Source organism: Megachile rotundata, chromosome 16 (genome assembly GCF_050947335.1).
Source record: "Megachile rotundata isolate GNS110a chromosome 16, iyMegRotu1, whole genome shotgun sequence".
In the NCBI taxonomy this organism is placed as follows: Eukaryota; Metazoa; Arthropoda; class Insecta; order Hymenoptera; family Megachilidae; genus Megachile; species Megachile rotundata.
Window position 1 is genome coordinate 8,616,670 of NC_134998.1, and position 16,823 is coordinate 8,633,492.

Consider the following 16,823-nt stretch of genomic DNA (forward strand, 5'->3'; position numbering starts at 1 on the left):
CGGTCACGCGCACCGATTAGGCGAAAAACAATGAGAGTCGGCAAACGTCTCTCGAGTGAGCGAGATAGCCATTGCCTTCAGCAGTTGTTGTCATTATTATTCTTATGCGCCGAAATGTAACTGGAAGTGTTCACGGTGAGGAGCTTCTTTTATTTTGGGTCACGCGCCATCTCGTGGGTTATCTGTATGTCAATTGTCGACATCTGAAGCTGTCTAAAATTTGAAGGTATCATGTGGACAGTTACCGAAGGCACCTATCTAAAGTCTCTTTCGAATGGAACATAAACTTACATGTGGACACTTGTGAAGGGCTATCTAAAATTTGAAGACATTTGGATTATCGAAGTCTATGTAAACTATACCTTGCAAGATTAAACTACATATGGACACTTGTCAAGACCTAAAGCTATCTATAATCAAGATCTAGAGCTACTTAAAACTGAGACCTATAGCTGTCTAAAATATGAAGCTATCTACATGTGAACCTGTTGTCGCGCCAACTCGTGGGTTGACAACCGTATATCAAGCTTGCAGTAGCTCCCCCTTTCACGAGTCTGACTCCAACTGTAATTAACCTTCCCCGAATTTTTAATACTCCCTGAAGTTTGAGTGCAATTATAATTTGCATGGTCAAGGTTTACTATATACAGAATATGACATTTCAACTTTCGTTGTCTCCTTTAATATTGTAGCTGTGATTAGTTTGTTCCGACTGACGCACCTGACAAATAAGTCATAAGCCGTTAACGAAGACACGACTGAATTTGAATAAACAGTAGTCACGGTAATTAACCGACTTAAAAGAGAATAGGTCAGTAACGTTGTTCTTTCAGTCTTTTTTACAGGTGAACAATTAGCTTCTGTTTCTTGTAACTGCTTGTAAAATGTTTATTTTATTGTGATGTACAAATGAGTAATGATGATTGTAAAGTATGCGAATAAAGAAGTTTACGATGAAGAAAGCTTGTAAGAATTTCTTACCGTTTTCTGTGATATTATTCCAAGATTGTCATTCGAAGTGTGAGGTACTTGGATGATTTAGATATCTTGATATGTGAGACATTGCCATATATCGAGAGGGGTGTGCACCTGGGATGGGGAATCAAATGGTCTCGTTAGGGAGATTTTGGGAGGAATTGGGGGTTTAGGGAGATGTTAAAGTTCAAAGGGGAATTTTAGAGAGTTTAAAGAAAGTTTAGGGAAAGTTCAAAGAAAATTTAGGGAAAATTCAAAGAAAGTTTGTGAAAATTTTAAGGAGACTTCAGGGAGAGTTTAAGAAGAGTTTATGGATATTTTAGACTTATTTTAAATTTCAAAGAGAGTTAAAAACAAAATTCGAAAAAGTATTCAAGAACAGTTTACAGAAACTCTAAAAAGAACATAGAAAATGTTTACAAGGATTTTAAGAAAAATTTACGGAATAGAAAATCAATAAGTTACTCTTCCTTCCAGCAAAATAAAAAATTCACAAAACACGCGGATAGCGAGAATAGTCAGTTATCGGTCGCGATGACACCGGTGTCAGTTCGCTGAATAACTGATAAACCAACCACGTATCCACCGATGTCATTATCCACTTGGACCTCCTGCTTCTCCTTCTCCCATTATACCGCGCTACTTCCATGTCGTAAAAGTAAATCGTATAATCAAATAACGAGAACCATATCTCACTGATGCCTCAATGAATAACACGCGATAACTCGATCCTCAAATTGAGCTTTTCCGGCTATCTTTATTTCGGTTCTTCTTTTCGGCGAAAGGGAAAGTTCCCAACCTCTTTCTAAGTCCACGTTCTGTATCTACTTGAAGTCACAGAAAATCGCCGCTTCGTATGTTTGACAATTAATTCCTGGAATTTAATGTTACAAATTTATAAATTTATTATGCAAATTTACAAATTTACAATTTTTATAATTTTTAGAATTTTTAGAATTTTTATAATTTTTATAATTTTTAGAATTTTTAGAATTTTTAGAATTTTTAGAGTTTTTAGAATTTTTAGAATTTTTGCAATTTTTACAAGTTTTACAGTTTTTACAATTTTCTCAAATTTTAATTTGATAAATTTAGTTCTTCAAAATTTGCACTTTTTTGTTTTGTCAGATTTCAACTTTTCAAATTTACTGTTCTTTCAATTTTCCTAAATTTGCAATATTCTTAGTTTTCAATCATTTTAATGGGTCAAGTTTCCAAATTCTTCAAACACTCTAATTAGAAATTACAAATTTTGCAGAAAACGCGAAAGCTTCTGAATGACAGATAAATCGAATCTGTATGCGTAAATATGTAGATTGAGCAAGTCGACCCCTTATCTAATTTCCGTGTGTCGATAGGTCGTCGACACGCGCCTCGATATTGCTCCCTCCAGATATTTAAACTAATTGTTCTCGTTTAAATAACAGCGTGTATTGACCAAATTCAAACAAACCCTTCGTCGACCATTCCTCCACTTGCACTTACTCCTTACGTATAAACTTTCCCTCAACTATAAACCACCTCACTTTCCCTTTCCATCCAAATATTCCATCCAAAATATTGGGAGTGAGGATTTGAGAACGTAGAGATTTGAGGACGTAGACATTTAGGAACGTGGCATCTGTCTTTCCTCCACCAGCTGTTTGCACTTATTCTCATCAACCCTCAGCTACCTACAAACCACCTCACTTTCCCTTTGCGTCCAAATTCCTACCCCAATATTTCTGCATCCGCACTCTGTTTTCAATCCGGTGCAATCAGACCCGTCTCCAATCCCATTTCCCAGATCCTCCCATCCTAATTACCCTAATCCCCCTAAAATTCCGTTGCCGCTCCCATTTTTCCAGTGCAACCCCCCTAATAAAACTGGGACCCGAGGACCCAGGGTCAGTAATCCACAGTCTCTTTGCCGGTTCCACCCGTCCGTAACAATTATACCAAAATAACATAACTGTACTCGAAACTTGTAAGCTCGAAGAAATAAAGTACTTAAAAGCAACTCGTGTCGGGTGATTCGACAATATGAAACGGCTAAGGGAAACAGGAAGGCGAGTAACGCTCTTGAAATCAATGCACCGACGTTTTTTTCCTGTTGGAAGAAAAATGGAGATTTAAATGAGAACATCTTGCTCCGTCAGTCGTACTTGGGCAAAAAGTGGAATATCTGTTTTGTAGACGGTAACAGACACGGTGTACTTGCATGGAAAGCGATTAACGTGTTTCATAATGACGTACTGCACACGTTCGAGACAATCGAGACTAATAAGTTAGACGACTTTGAATAGTAATTTCTTGCTGCTCGCTTTTTGTTCGTTAATGCGCGATCGAAGCGTCTCGACTCGTAAATGAGTAATTATCTAACGTGGAGAAGTTAGAGGTTGACGTCTTGCAAAATAGGTAACTGTATTCGTTTGCCGACGATGTGCATGAACTGCTTCAATGACACGTCCGACTTTTCCCTCGCGGTTCGTAAAATTGGACACGGTATCGATAAACCTTGAACGACAAAGTTTTAGGGCATCTTTTATTAGACACCGCCATTTCTTTGTTATCTTCCAGTAATAAGAAGTGCGCGAGTCGATCACCAGAGTGCTTCGGGAACGCGTAGTGCGTTGACGGATGCCACAGTTTCGGCTGTCGTTCTATCCAGTGGTCCTCACCATATTTCACCGAAAAATTCACTAGAAGATCGTCGCAAACCTGCTCGGTAAATATACTTTCGTTTTTACAGACTTTATCGATTTGTACTTTTCTTAACAAACATTAATGAACAAAATTAACCGTTCTCTCCGTAATAGTTTATATATTAACACAGTTAAACTAGTTAATAAAATACAATAGATTAAGTAGGTTTTAAATAAATGAGGGATTTAGAAACGGATCGTTGTGGAAAAAAGAACTTCTTTCAAATAATAGATTATTTTGTGTAAATTAGAAAAATCGATGAATTTGTCTAGTTTGGTTATTTTTCAATATTCGTCGGGGTTGAAACGGCAATACTGAGGAGACGATGCGCGAGTAGCCTCGAAATCCATTTAGGTTTATTGGATCAGGGGGTGAGCTCCGAGGGAGGTCCTAAAAATCCAATATTCACCGATCGGTTTCCAGCAACGTAAACAGCTCTTCTACATGGAATTCATTAGGGTTTTATGTTTTCAATTGGGACGCTACCTTAACAATTGATGGGCGAGTAATTTATGAAAATTGCATTCTTGAGAATTTCGGGATTTTGGGATTTGGGGAGTGAGGATGTGGACTTGTGGAGATTTGGGGATGTAGGGATATGAGAATGTAGGGATTTGTGGATGACACATTTAGTATGTAAAAATTGCAAGATTGCAAAATTTCAAAATTTCAAAATTACAAACTTGAAAAATTGAGTAACCTCGAAATTATGCACCTGTCCACTTACGACATACAAAGTAATAAATCTTCAACTCTGATTAAATAAAGCTAATCAATTAGGATTACCTATATCCTGTTTATCTAAGAGAAGCCACGCTTGATCCCAGATTAGTTAGAAGCAACTACCGCGCTTTTATTACCGCTTCTCTGACTATTGTTATCATTTCTAAGTAATCCGTGTAGAACGATAAAAAGCGTCGGTTGCGGTAATTGAAGTTACCGTACTGCAATTGCGTGTACGTTCGATCGAGGACACTGCACCGGCGTAGAAGTTTTTCCATTCATCGGCACAATTCGACGCCGTCCCTTTTACAGACGCTTCCTGCTCCGCAGCTATCCTGGAATGTCGATACATGACTGGTCTTACGGTTCTTGCGAGATTACCTACCACGCGCGGCCACCTAATGATCGTTCTGTTTCCTTCGTCACTTCACGCGAGTGCAACAGACTCTCTCTGCGGTGTATGTACAGATGTCAATCCACGAGTTGGCGCGAGGTGTACAGCTTCAAATTTTAGATAGCTCTAGGTCTCGATTTTAGATAACTCAAGGTTTATGTAGTTTGGGTTTAATTTTGCAAGGATATAGTTTACATAGACTTCGATAATTGTCCATGTCTTTAAATTTTAGATAACCCTTGATAAGTGTCCACATGCAAGTTTATGTTCCATTCGAAAGAGACTTCAGATAGGTGCCCTCGGTAACTGTCCACATGATACCTTCAAATTTTAGACAGCTTCAGATGTCGACAATCGACATACAGATAACCCACGAGATGGCGCGTGACCCAAAGTAAAAGAAGCTCCTCACCGTGAACACTTCCAGTTACATTTCGGCGCATAAGAATAATAATGACAACAACTGCTGAAGGCAATGGCTATCTCGCTCACTCGAGAGACGTTTGCCGACTCTCATTGTTTTTCGCCTAATCGGTGCGCGTGACCGGCGAGAGCCAATTGTTCCGCCGAAAATACGTGTGAGGCGTCCATTTTTCTATTCTGACTAGCTCTTCTAAACACGTCGGCTTTGCGCGCCAACTCGTGGGTTGACATCGGTATTGTACTTTTGGGGGCCATCTTAAATGCACACCGATTGCAAATGGCGGTTTGGCGTCAGCTGAAGCGGTTCATCGATGCATTAGTTCATTAATACATTCATCTATCTACCTGTCAATACCTCAATATGTCAGTTTATTGATCTATCAATCTATTAATCTATCACTTTATCAATCTTTCAGTGTATCAATCTATTAGTGTATCGATGTATCAATCTTTCAATGTACCACTTTATCAATCCATCAATCTATCAACCTATCAATCTATTAATTTAGCAATGCAACCACCTGTCAGTCCACAAATTCATCAATTTATCAATGTACCAATTTGTCCATCCACCAATTCATCAATCCATCAATCCTCCAATCTATCAATCTAGCAATCTAGCAATCTATCAATCGACAAGTCCATTAATTTATCAATCCACCAATCCATAAATCTCCCAATCCACAAACCTTCCAATACATAAATGCTCCAATCCACCTATCTATTAATTCACTAACGCAACAACCCACCAATCCATTAATCTATCAATGCATCAATCCATCAATCCACCAATCCACCGATCCTCCAATCCAGCTATCTATCAATACACCAATCCAGCAATCCACCAATCCACCAATCCGCCAATCCGCCAATCCATCAATCCACCAATCCATCAATCTACCAATCCATTAATCTATCAATCCATCAGTCCATCAATCCATCAATCCACCAATCCACCAATCCACCAATCCACCAATCCACCAATCCACCAATCCACCAATCCACCAATCCACCAATCCACCAATCCACCAATCCACCAACCCACCAATCCATCAATCCACCTATCTATCAATCCACCAATGCATCAGTCCACCAATCCATCAATCCACCAATCCATCAATCCACCAATCCATCAATCTATCAATCCACCAATCCACTAATCCACTAATCCCCCAATCCACCAATCCACCAATCCATCAATCCACCAATCCATCAATCTATCAATCCATCAATCTATCAATCCATCAATCTACCAATCCATCAATAAAAAAAAAATAGCATTGCACACATCTGCAAAAGCAACAATAAACGTACCAGAAATGTTTATCACCGCGAAAATTTCGGCATTGAACTATTTTTTGATACTCCACGATAACTCTCCACGCTAAAACATCTGATAATTTGTTCATACAACATTTCATACGTAACCCGCGTTGGTGTTACACTATGCAAACAATCGTATCTCCGAAGTGATCGAAAGATAGAAGGTAGAAGTATAGAATTACCACGTGTACCAAGTGCACACGACTGCTAACGGTTTGCTCCAGTTTATCTGGAACACTGTACATCAGTCGTAAGACGCAAGTCGATGAACAAACATCATCTACAGACGATGCACCTTCCTCGCGTTTCCATCATTTAATTACGTTGACAAGAATTGGGGACACCAATCGTAATTGGACAAACGGTCCTTGAATAATAGCTTAAAAAACTGGCGACGCTGCGGTCGGTTAATTGACTTTGTGCGCTTTGGCTCGGATCGGGTGGACCTTGTGCAGTTACATCGTAAGTTTGTCTTTCGATTTTTTTATTGATTGTTAGGTATGGTGTATGGATTTGAGTAAGTAGGTGTCTAGTGTTATTGAATAGGTATGTTTTTATGGGGACTAGTGATTTGGAGCTTTCGAATTTTTTATATTTTTAGTAAGTGTCAAGTTTTTAATGTTAGGGTGGCAATTTACCTAGTTATTAAGTTCTCTTATTTCCAAATTTTCAAATTTCTATTTACTTAGTTCGCGCTTTTCTACATTTCTGGCCTTTCAATTCTGTTATTTTCCACATTTCTAGTTTTCCGATTTTCCTACTTTTCCACGAACATATTTTTCAATTTTCCAATTTTTCAATTTTCCAACTTTCCAATTTTCCAACTTTCCAATTTTTCAATTTTCCAATTTTTTAATTTGTCAATTTTCCAATTTTTCAATTTTTCAGTTTTTCAATTTCCCACCTTTCCAATTTTTCAATTTTCCAATTTTCCAATTTTTTAATTTTCCACCTTTCCAATTTTCCAATTTGTCAATTTTCCAAACTTCCCATTTCTCAATTTTTTAATTCCTCAATTTCTTCATTCTTCAATTCTTCAACTCTTCAATTCTACAATTCATCAATTCATCAATTCCTCAATTCTTCAATTCTTCAATTCTTCAATTCCTCAATTCTTCAATTCTTCAATTCTTCAATTCTTCAATTCTTCAATTCCTCAATTTCTCAATTCTTCAATTCTTCAATTCTTCAATTCCTCAATTCTTCAATTCTTCAATTCTTCCATTCTTCAATTCTTCAATTCTCCCATTTTTCAATTTTTTTTCTCGCAAAATTTTTCAGCTTTCCTACATTTTCCATTACATTTATATAAACTTGTATTACATCAATAATATTAAATTGGTGCAAAAGTACATCAAAGGAATGCTGAATGCAGCGCAACGCAATAAATTCGCAGCTTTCTCTACAACTTCTGCAGTTCTTCTCCGAACATCATGGTCGATTTACCAGTTCCCTGAGTGCAAAAATTATTTAAACAGTTACGTTTCATCACCGTCGGTTCTTATGAAACTACACGGGAAAACGAAAAACCGGGAAGTTGTCCCTCTTTATAAAATATTTTTTATATTTTACAAAACAATTTTGCCATTAAAAAACGTCGAAAATATTATACTTCTTTTTTCTTATTTTTCGTACAAAACAAAAATGTCAAACATGTATCTCAAAACATAATTTTAAAATAAAAAATTTTTGAAATTTTTAAAAATAATTCCTACACTTTTAAAATTTTGTTTAAAATAATTTCTACATTTAAAAAATTTTTTTAAACAATTTCTATACTTTCTAAATCTTCTTAAAACAATTTCTACATTTTTAAAATCTATTTAAACAATTTCTACATTTATTAAATTTTTTTAAACAATTTCTACACTTTCAATTTTTTTTACAATTCATTTATTAATAATTTCATATGACATTAACTTAAACAATAAATTACAATATCTTCAACTAAATAATTAAAGTCATTACAAGAAAACTTGCAACGTAAATCAAAAATACAATACAAAATATTTTTTAATATCACATCTATCACAAAATGACCCATCGCACCTCCTCTACATCCATCACTGCCTCCACAACATTATATTTATCTAAAAGCCTCGAAATAGCAGATTTGTCTGGAAATCACGCGACTCGAGCCACGTGAATGACGCTCATATAAAAAAAAAAACACGATATTTTTACGCTACGCGTATACAAAACAACGGACGCATGTAGATAATTTATACAAAAAGCTGGATGATTATACTCGACGTCGAGTCATTAGTATCCACTACCACGCGGGTTCATTGGCATTAATCGTTAGTTTCACTGCCTCATAAGGAACATAATCATCGTCGCTCACTGATTTCTGTGCGCGGCGGCGGATCGAAAGGAAGATCGAGTGAAAGCGCGCTTTTATATGCGCGCACGGTGCATCGCCGTCACGTGACGCGGTTCGAAAAAGGGCGGCGAATTTAAACTCGAAATTTGGGTCTCGACAGGTACGAAATGTTTTTATGCAATTTTTTTTGTACTTTTTTGGCGTTTCTTCTTTCTTTTAAAGAAATTTGGCTCTCGACAGGTATGGAATGTTTTTACACAATTTTTTTTTGTACTTTTTTAACGTTTCTTCTTTCTTTTAAAAAAATTTGGCTGTCGAGAGGTATGGAACGTTTTAACGCAATTTTTTTTACTTTCTTGACGTTTTTTCTTTCTTTTAACATTTCTTCTTTTCTTAGAGTTTCTTAATAGCTTAACCTCTAATTCTTTTTACACTTGCGAACATCAAAGTTAACCAATCACTCTTGCTATATTAAGATAAATATCTTAAACTTGATATGTTAGACTTAGAATTTAAAGATTAATTGTATAAATTGTAGGTGGTATTGAACTGAAAGTTGCAAGGCGAATAAAATTTGTTCTTATTAAACTTGAACTGTGGAGTCAAGAGTGTCAATGTCATAAGCCAAGGGGTTAACTCTTTGTTGTACTTTGACGCACTCTTGACGCACTCATGACGCACTCACAGTCCAACCGATTAAATTATTACCAGATTAGTCTCCCTCGTCGAAGGTGACCGATCGGAAAAATCCGATTTATGTCAAGTAAGTTTAGCATTTTTAATTAACATCAATACATTTCTGATCGTGCGAAATTCGTGCCTGTCTGGCTGTGATACGCTCGCACGCGAATACAATAGCATACATTAATGGTAATAACGGCTTGAAACAACACTTGTTTCGTAATCCTCAGAAATGAGGTTCTGGTTGAACGATTTGTTACTGGCTGTCTAGGAGTTCGTAAAAATATTTTTATCTGTTGCATTCAAACGTTAAAACATTTTATAGACGCTCTCCATATATTGCATTTTCCTGAAACGGACAGTATCGATTTATAATTGCACCTTACCGTCTAGGAGTTCGTAAAAATATTTTTATCTCTTGCGTTCAAACGTTAAGTCATTTTACAGATCCTCTCCATATATTGCATTTTCCTGAAACGTATAGTATCGATTTATAATTGCACCTTACCGTCTAGGAGTTCGTAAAAACATTTTTATCTGTTGCGTTCAAACGTTAAGTCATTTTACAGATCCTCTCCATATATTGCATTTTCCTAAAACGTACAGTATCGATTTATAATTGCACATTACCGTCTAGGAGTTCGTAAAAATATTTTTATCTGTTGCGTTCAAACGTTAAATCATTTTACAGATCCTCTCCATATATTGCATTTTCCTAAAACGTGCAGTATCGATTTATAATTGCACATTACCGTCTAGGAGTTCGTAAAAATATTTTTATCTGTTGAGTTCAAACGTTAAGTCATTTTACAGATCCTCTCCATATATTGCATTTTCCTGAAACGTACAGTATCGATTTATAATTGCACCTTACCGTCTAGGAGTTCGTAAAAATATTTTTATCTGTTGCGCTCAAACGTTAAGTCATTTTACAGATCCTCTCCATATATTGCATTTTCCTGAAACGTACAGTATCGATTTATAATTGCACCTTACCGTCTAGGAGTTCGTAAAAATATTTTTATCTGTTGCGTTCAAACGTTAAATCATTTTACAGATCCTCTCCATATATTGCATTTTCCTGTAGCGTGCACCATCGACTTATTATTACCATTTATCGAATTAAATCTCATTTAATGTCAATTCTAATAATTTCTAACAATAATAATTTCTGTTCTAATAATTTCTATTCATAAGTTTACACGATCGAAATCTTAGAAACCGCGAGAAAACTGATAACAGTGCAAATTCGTTGGGTGCAGTGGAAGGCTACCAGATAGAACGGGGTCGCATACATCAAGAAATACTCGAGACTGATAATATCGTTATGCTTGAACTCTGATGACACTGTATCTACGTTTATCTCGTCAAATAGACTATCAACGGAAATTTGAAACTGAGGTAGCCAATCTTGAGTTTGTTTGCAACGGATGTTAACGATAGAGTGTTCAAACTTGTCGAGATAGTATCGCGATAGCAGACCCTCCAAAATTTATTTCTTCGAGATTTTGATATCGATGTTGAGAAAGTAACACTTTAGGTGATAAATGTTTGGGGAGCCTCTTATTACTCTTCAAATAATGTAGATTTAAACGACGAAATTTTCAATTTTTCAATTTTTCGATTTTTCGATTTTTAGATTTTTAGATTTTTCAATTTTTCAATTTATAGATTTTTAGATTTTTCAATTTTTAGATTTTTCGGTTTTTCGATTTTTCAATTTTTCAATTTTTCAATTTTTAGATTTTTCCATTTTTCAATTTTTCAATTTTTAGATTTTTCAATTTTTCAATTTTTCAATTTCTCAATTTCTCAAATTCTCAATTTCTCAATTTCTCAATTTCTCAATTTCTCAAATTCTCAAATTCTCAATTTCTCAATTTCTCAATTTCTCAATTTCTCAATTTCTCAATTTTTCAATTTCTCAAATTCTCAATTTCTCAATTTCTCAATTACTCAATTTTTCAATTTTTCAATTTCTCAATTTCTCAATTTTTCAATTTCTCAAATTCTCAAACTCTCAAATTCTCAATTTCTCAATTTTTACATTTTTTTGTTTCATTCGTAAAGAAATTATTAAGAGTCCATTTTCCAGTTAGGCGAACATTACAGTTAAGTAAATAATAAAATATATCAAAGCTGATCAAAGAAGTTGTTTATATGCAATTATATGTGAACGCCATGTTGTTCCAATGACCGCCATTTTGTCCATGTCACAAGACAATGAAATCAACTGTTACGAGATTCCTTAAATTAATTCCTACATTTCTTGCATTTTTTGTTTCATTCATAAAGAAATTATTAAGAGTCCATTTTCCAGTTAAGTGAACATTACAGTTAAATAAATAATAAAATACATCAAAGTTAATCAGCGAATTTGTTTACATACAATTACATATGAGCTCCATGATGTTCCAATGACCGCCATTTTGTCCATGTCACAGCAAAATGAAATCAGTTGTTACGAGATTCCTTGAACCTATTTTTACGACGTAGCATAATGCACACTGAGTACATAGATAACGTATCATGGCCATATGGTAGAAATTGATTGATGCAGCGAATAGGTTAGTGCATCGACGCTCACTTTCACATTTCTAACGGTTGAAGGACGTATTAATAAAATTACTTTTCAGCACCTCCACGTTTCGCGTCTTACGCATATGGCTACCTTTGCCGAGAGTAATAAATACATAAATTAACGCGTTCGATTGCATATGTAGGATTAATGACCCTTGCAGTTTCATATCGAAATCGTGCTCAAGTTACAAACTTTGAAACACTTCAGGTTAAAATAAAATATTGTATACAATCAGTTTACTATCCTTTTGACATTTTATACAAATGTAATTAAAATCAGAACTATATTTAATTTTTTTTTACTTAATTATAAACAATTTGATTTTTATACAAACATATAGAACATGTGGACAATATAGACAACATCCAAATAAAATTTTAACATATCTTCAATATTGATATTAAGTATAAAATTAATAGTGCATTAAAAGACATTTACTGCATCATGGCAGCCATTTTGAATATAACTCATCTTACACCTGGACATTTCAAGCAACCCACCAGTTGAGAACCACTGACATTTAACCCAAAAGCCAGAACAAACTGAGAACCCTAACCCCGAAATTAAAAATAAACTCCTATCATATCCCTGGTATCATAAAATGTCACTGCAACAAGTGCACAAAACACCTGACAAGTATTTCTGTTTCCAGATCAGCAGCTCTAAAGAACACTAATTAGAAGTCGTGCAAAAACCGCAGAGATATCAACCGACCAAGGACAAACCGAATAAAAAGTAGAAAACCCCGAGTGCATTCCCTGGCCACAAAGAAACTATTCACTCTCCAGTCCGCCTGCGGAGCAAGTTCCAGCTCAGTCGTTCTCCGTCGACCGACCAAACGGATGCAAAAACGCATTAGTACCGGAAATGACTCGTGTCTAAAAGAAGCATAATCGCACCAAGAAGTCCAGAAAGATGGCAAGCGTCGACAGGAACCTGGAGGACCTGATGTCCCACCTGGGGGAGTTCGGTAAATACCAGTGCTGGCAGTTCTCGCTGCACATCCTGGGTGCCTTAACCGCCGGACTGCACATGCTGACGCTGCTAACCGTGGCAGCGGTGCCGTCGCACGAGTGCAACGTGCCCGGACCTAGCTACCTGAACGCCTCGGAGCCTAACGCGACGCTCCCGCAGGCTGTGGACTCGTGCCACTACCTGGACACCGACAACGTCATCAAGAAGTGCGACTCGTGGACCTACGACACACAGTACTTCCAGTCGTCCCGAGGGATGGAGTGGAACTTCGTGTGCTCCCAACGGTGGATGGGCGCCGTGGCGCAGTCCACGTACATGTTCGGCGTGTTCATCGGAGCAGTGACGCTGGGCAGCCTGGCGGACAAGCACGGCCGGAAGATAATCTTCTACGTGTCCTCCGTGGCCCAGCTGGTCCTGGGAGTGTCGGTGGCGCTCATCAACAACTACTACATCTTCCTGATCATCAGGTTCCTCTACGGCATCTTCGGGTCCGCGGGCGCGTACATAACCGGGTTCGTGCTGACCATGGAGCTGGTGGGCGCCTCGAAGAGGACCATCTGCGGGGTGATGTTCCAGCTGGCGTTCGCGGTAGGCTTCATGCTGGTCGCGGTGTGGGGCGCAGTGATCAAGGACAGGATGTGGCTGCAGATAACCTATGGTCTGCACAGCGCGCTGCTGATCGGCCACTGGTGGCTGATGGACGAGTCGCCCAGGTGGCTGTGGGCGCAGGGTCGCATCAGCGAGGCCCTGGCGATCATTCGCAAGGGGCTCAAGATGAACGGGAACAACGTGGAGATCGACACGGAGAAGCTGATCAGCGAGGGCAAGGTGCGGCAGACGGAGCAGGAGGAGCGGTCCTACGGGGCGGTGGACCTCCTGAAGACGCCCAACCTCAGGAAGAAGACTCTGAACGTGTGTCTGAACTGGTTCGCTAACTCCATAGTGTATTACGGGCTGTCGCTGAACTCGGGCAACCTGGTGGGCAATCCGTTCCTGATGCTGTTCCTGAGCGCCTTGGTTGAATTGCCGGCGTATATCCTGATCTGTTTGGTGATGGACCGTACAGGGAGGAGGTGTCTGGTGTCCAGCTTCATGCTGGTCGGAGGAGTGTGCTGCATCCTCGCGTCCACCATCCCTACGGGCACGAGCATCTCCTCGACTGCCATTGTGACCATAGTACTCGTGGGCAAGGCTTGCATAGCGGTCTCCTTCGCGGTCATCTATAACTACACGGCCGAGCTGTTCCCCACTGTGGTTAGGAACACCGCCCTAGGGATCGGCTCTATGTGCGCCCGTCTGAGCGGCGCGTTGACTCCCCTCATAATGCTACTGGACTCCTTCAATCCCAAAGTGCCCGCGGTGTTGTTCGGCTTCGTCGCTCTGGTGTCCGGTTTCCTGTCGATGTATCTACCCGAGACGGTCAACCAAGCCATGCCGGAAACCATCGAGGACGGAGAGAACTTCGGTAAGAACGACACCTGCTTTACCACGTGCCTGGGCTCCAGGAGGAAAGGCAGTAGCTATGAGGTTACTATGAACCAGCTGGGAGATAAGGATGAAAAGGAGAAACTCAACCAGGCGGAAAATGGGAGGGAAAGTTAACTTGAGAGAGTTGTTCTGATTTTTGTTAAACTGCCATGGACTTTGGTTAGGTTCTGGTTACGCGAGGAGGACGCTAGATGGCGCTGCGTTGGCTGGAGGAATTGTGGGAAATTTAGCTTTGTTGGGATGTTTCTTTGGATAAAAATAATTTGGAGGGTGTTTGAGTTATTGTTTATGTGTGAGGATGAGGGGATTGGAGGATCTAGGTCCTTATTTTGCATTATTAGAGTATGGGGAATCTATGGGGTTATTAAAATGGAGTTACCATGTGGGGAAGGATACCTCTTGCCTTATCTGTCCTATAAATTGCATATGTGTATAGACATGTGATGATACCTAAGGTCTTTGTTATCTCCTCATCCTAACACATATCAAGAAAAAATAATGAAAGATTCCTCCAATTTGTTTACAAGAAAACAGTCCACGTGTTAAACATATTTGTTATTACACTTTGTTTTTAATTTGGTCCATGAATTTGTTCTTTGTATACAACTTGGAAAGACTGACTTCTTTGCATCTTTCAAAATTATTTTATAATCAGTTTCAACTATTTGTTGCACTAATAATTTTGGTATAGTGACCATATGTGCCTTTGAACGTTTTTATATGAAAACAAAATAAGGAAGTTAAAGAAAATATTTTTCTATATAACGTGCACAATGAATTAAACATAATGAACATTATTGTGCCTTAATGAACTGTCTTTCTATCAGAAGATTTTCTACTGGGTTATCATTTTTCAAACTTTTCTTTTTCCCGCCTTTTTTTCATATCTACGAGAACACTTGCAGATATTTTAAATTGTTATATAGATTTATGATAAGTAATTCTAAGTGTTTGTAATTGTAAGGTTTTAGATAATTACGATAAAATTAACAATTAGATAATTAAGCTTAAATGATTATTTATTTACGATAAATTAATTACGTAATTTATACTTGACAAAGTTTATTTTCAAAGGAGATATGTTTAGAAAGTAGCTTAATATAAGAAATACAAATATTTTCCACTATTTTGTAAGTTGTTTTTTAGAAATAAGTAGGGTATATTCAAGGGACCAAATTTTTAAGAGGATTAAAAACACTCGATTCTTCAATTAATACTTCAAGTGGTTATCTCAATAATATGTACATACTCATAGATCGTTGATAAAAAATACCTCTATAAAAGACAATTATATTCAATTATGTAAATAGAGACTGCGATCGCACAACATCTCTTGTAATATATAATTGTCATAAAGATAACAGAGATTTGTTAAAATCCTTGATATATATCATTTTAAGGTTATCTCTGTCTATAGATAAGAAAATCGAATGCAAAGTATGTACCGCTGCCAACCCATGAGTTGGCGCGAAGAGACTAAAAATTTGAATGTACCAATGGGTTGGCATCTGTACACATGTATGTAATATAAGTTCATATAATATTTATGTGTTCTACTTTAACTGTTGATCAAATTATGTTATTTTATATCCTGTTGTTGAATAACAAGAGAAGTATTTATATGGTTGATGTTACTAATAAAGATTATTAATGTTACCAACAATATTTTATTTTTAAACTATCTTTTGACCTCCTTGTTATTTGTCCTTGTTATAGAAGATGGCGTTTAACAGTTGCTGCTCTTGTTTTCTTTATCCCTTTAATTATTTTTTGATTCTTATGTTAGTGATTATTTGCTGAAAATTATTTAATTGTTTGTCTATTTGACAAAAAAGAAAAATCCTCATGTAAGAGTTTTAGAATCAATGAAATTCTCATGTAACAGTTCTGAAATTGGATAAATTCTCATGTAACAGTGAATAAGAGGGGAAACCCTCTTAAGAATACTTCAAGAATTAGGTGAATCCCCATAAAACCTAACCTAACCATAAAACCTAACCTAACCATAAAACCTAAATAAACCATAAAACCTAAATTAACCATAAAATCTAAATTAACCATAAAATCTAAACTAACCACAAAACCTAGCCTAACCATAAAATCTAAACTAACCATAAAACCTAGCCTAGCCATAAAACCTAACCTAACCATAAAACCTAGCCTAACCATAAAACCTAAACTAACCATAAAACCTAAATAAACCATAAAACCTAAATTAACCATAAAATCTAAATTAACCATAAAATCTAAAC

The 16,823-nt window shown here is 37.1% G+C and overlaps 1 protein-coding gene across 4 annotated transcripts; it reads left to right on the forward strand.

Annotated features, from left to right (window-relative positions):
* The first annotated feature begins 3,546 nt into the window (after nt 1-3,546).
* On the forward strand, nt 3,547-16,234 carry LOC100875014 (organic cation transporter protein). Of its 4 annotated transcripts, XM_076541536.1 has the most exons (3): nt 6,761-6,985; nt 8,846-9,006; nt 12,761-16,234. In XM_076541536.1, the coding sequence occupies exon 3, from the start codon at nt 13,024-13,026 to the stop codon at nt 14,683-14,685; it is 1,662 nt and encodes a 553-aa protein (XP_076397651.1). In that variant the 5' UTR covers nt 6,761-6,985; nt 8,846-9,006; nt 12,761-13,023; the 3' UTR covers nt 14,686-16,234. The 4 variants fall into 4 exon arrangements, with proteins under 4 accessions (XP_003706502.1, XP_076397651.1, XP_076397652.1 ...); XM_003706454.3 differs by lacking the exons at nt 6,761-6,985; nt 8,846-9,006 and adding an exon at nt 3,547-3,682; XM_076541537.1 differs by lacking the exon at nt 8,846-9,006.
* The last annotated feature ends 589 nt before the right edge of the window (nt 16,235-16,823 follow it).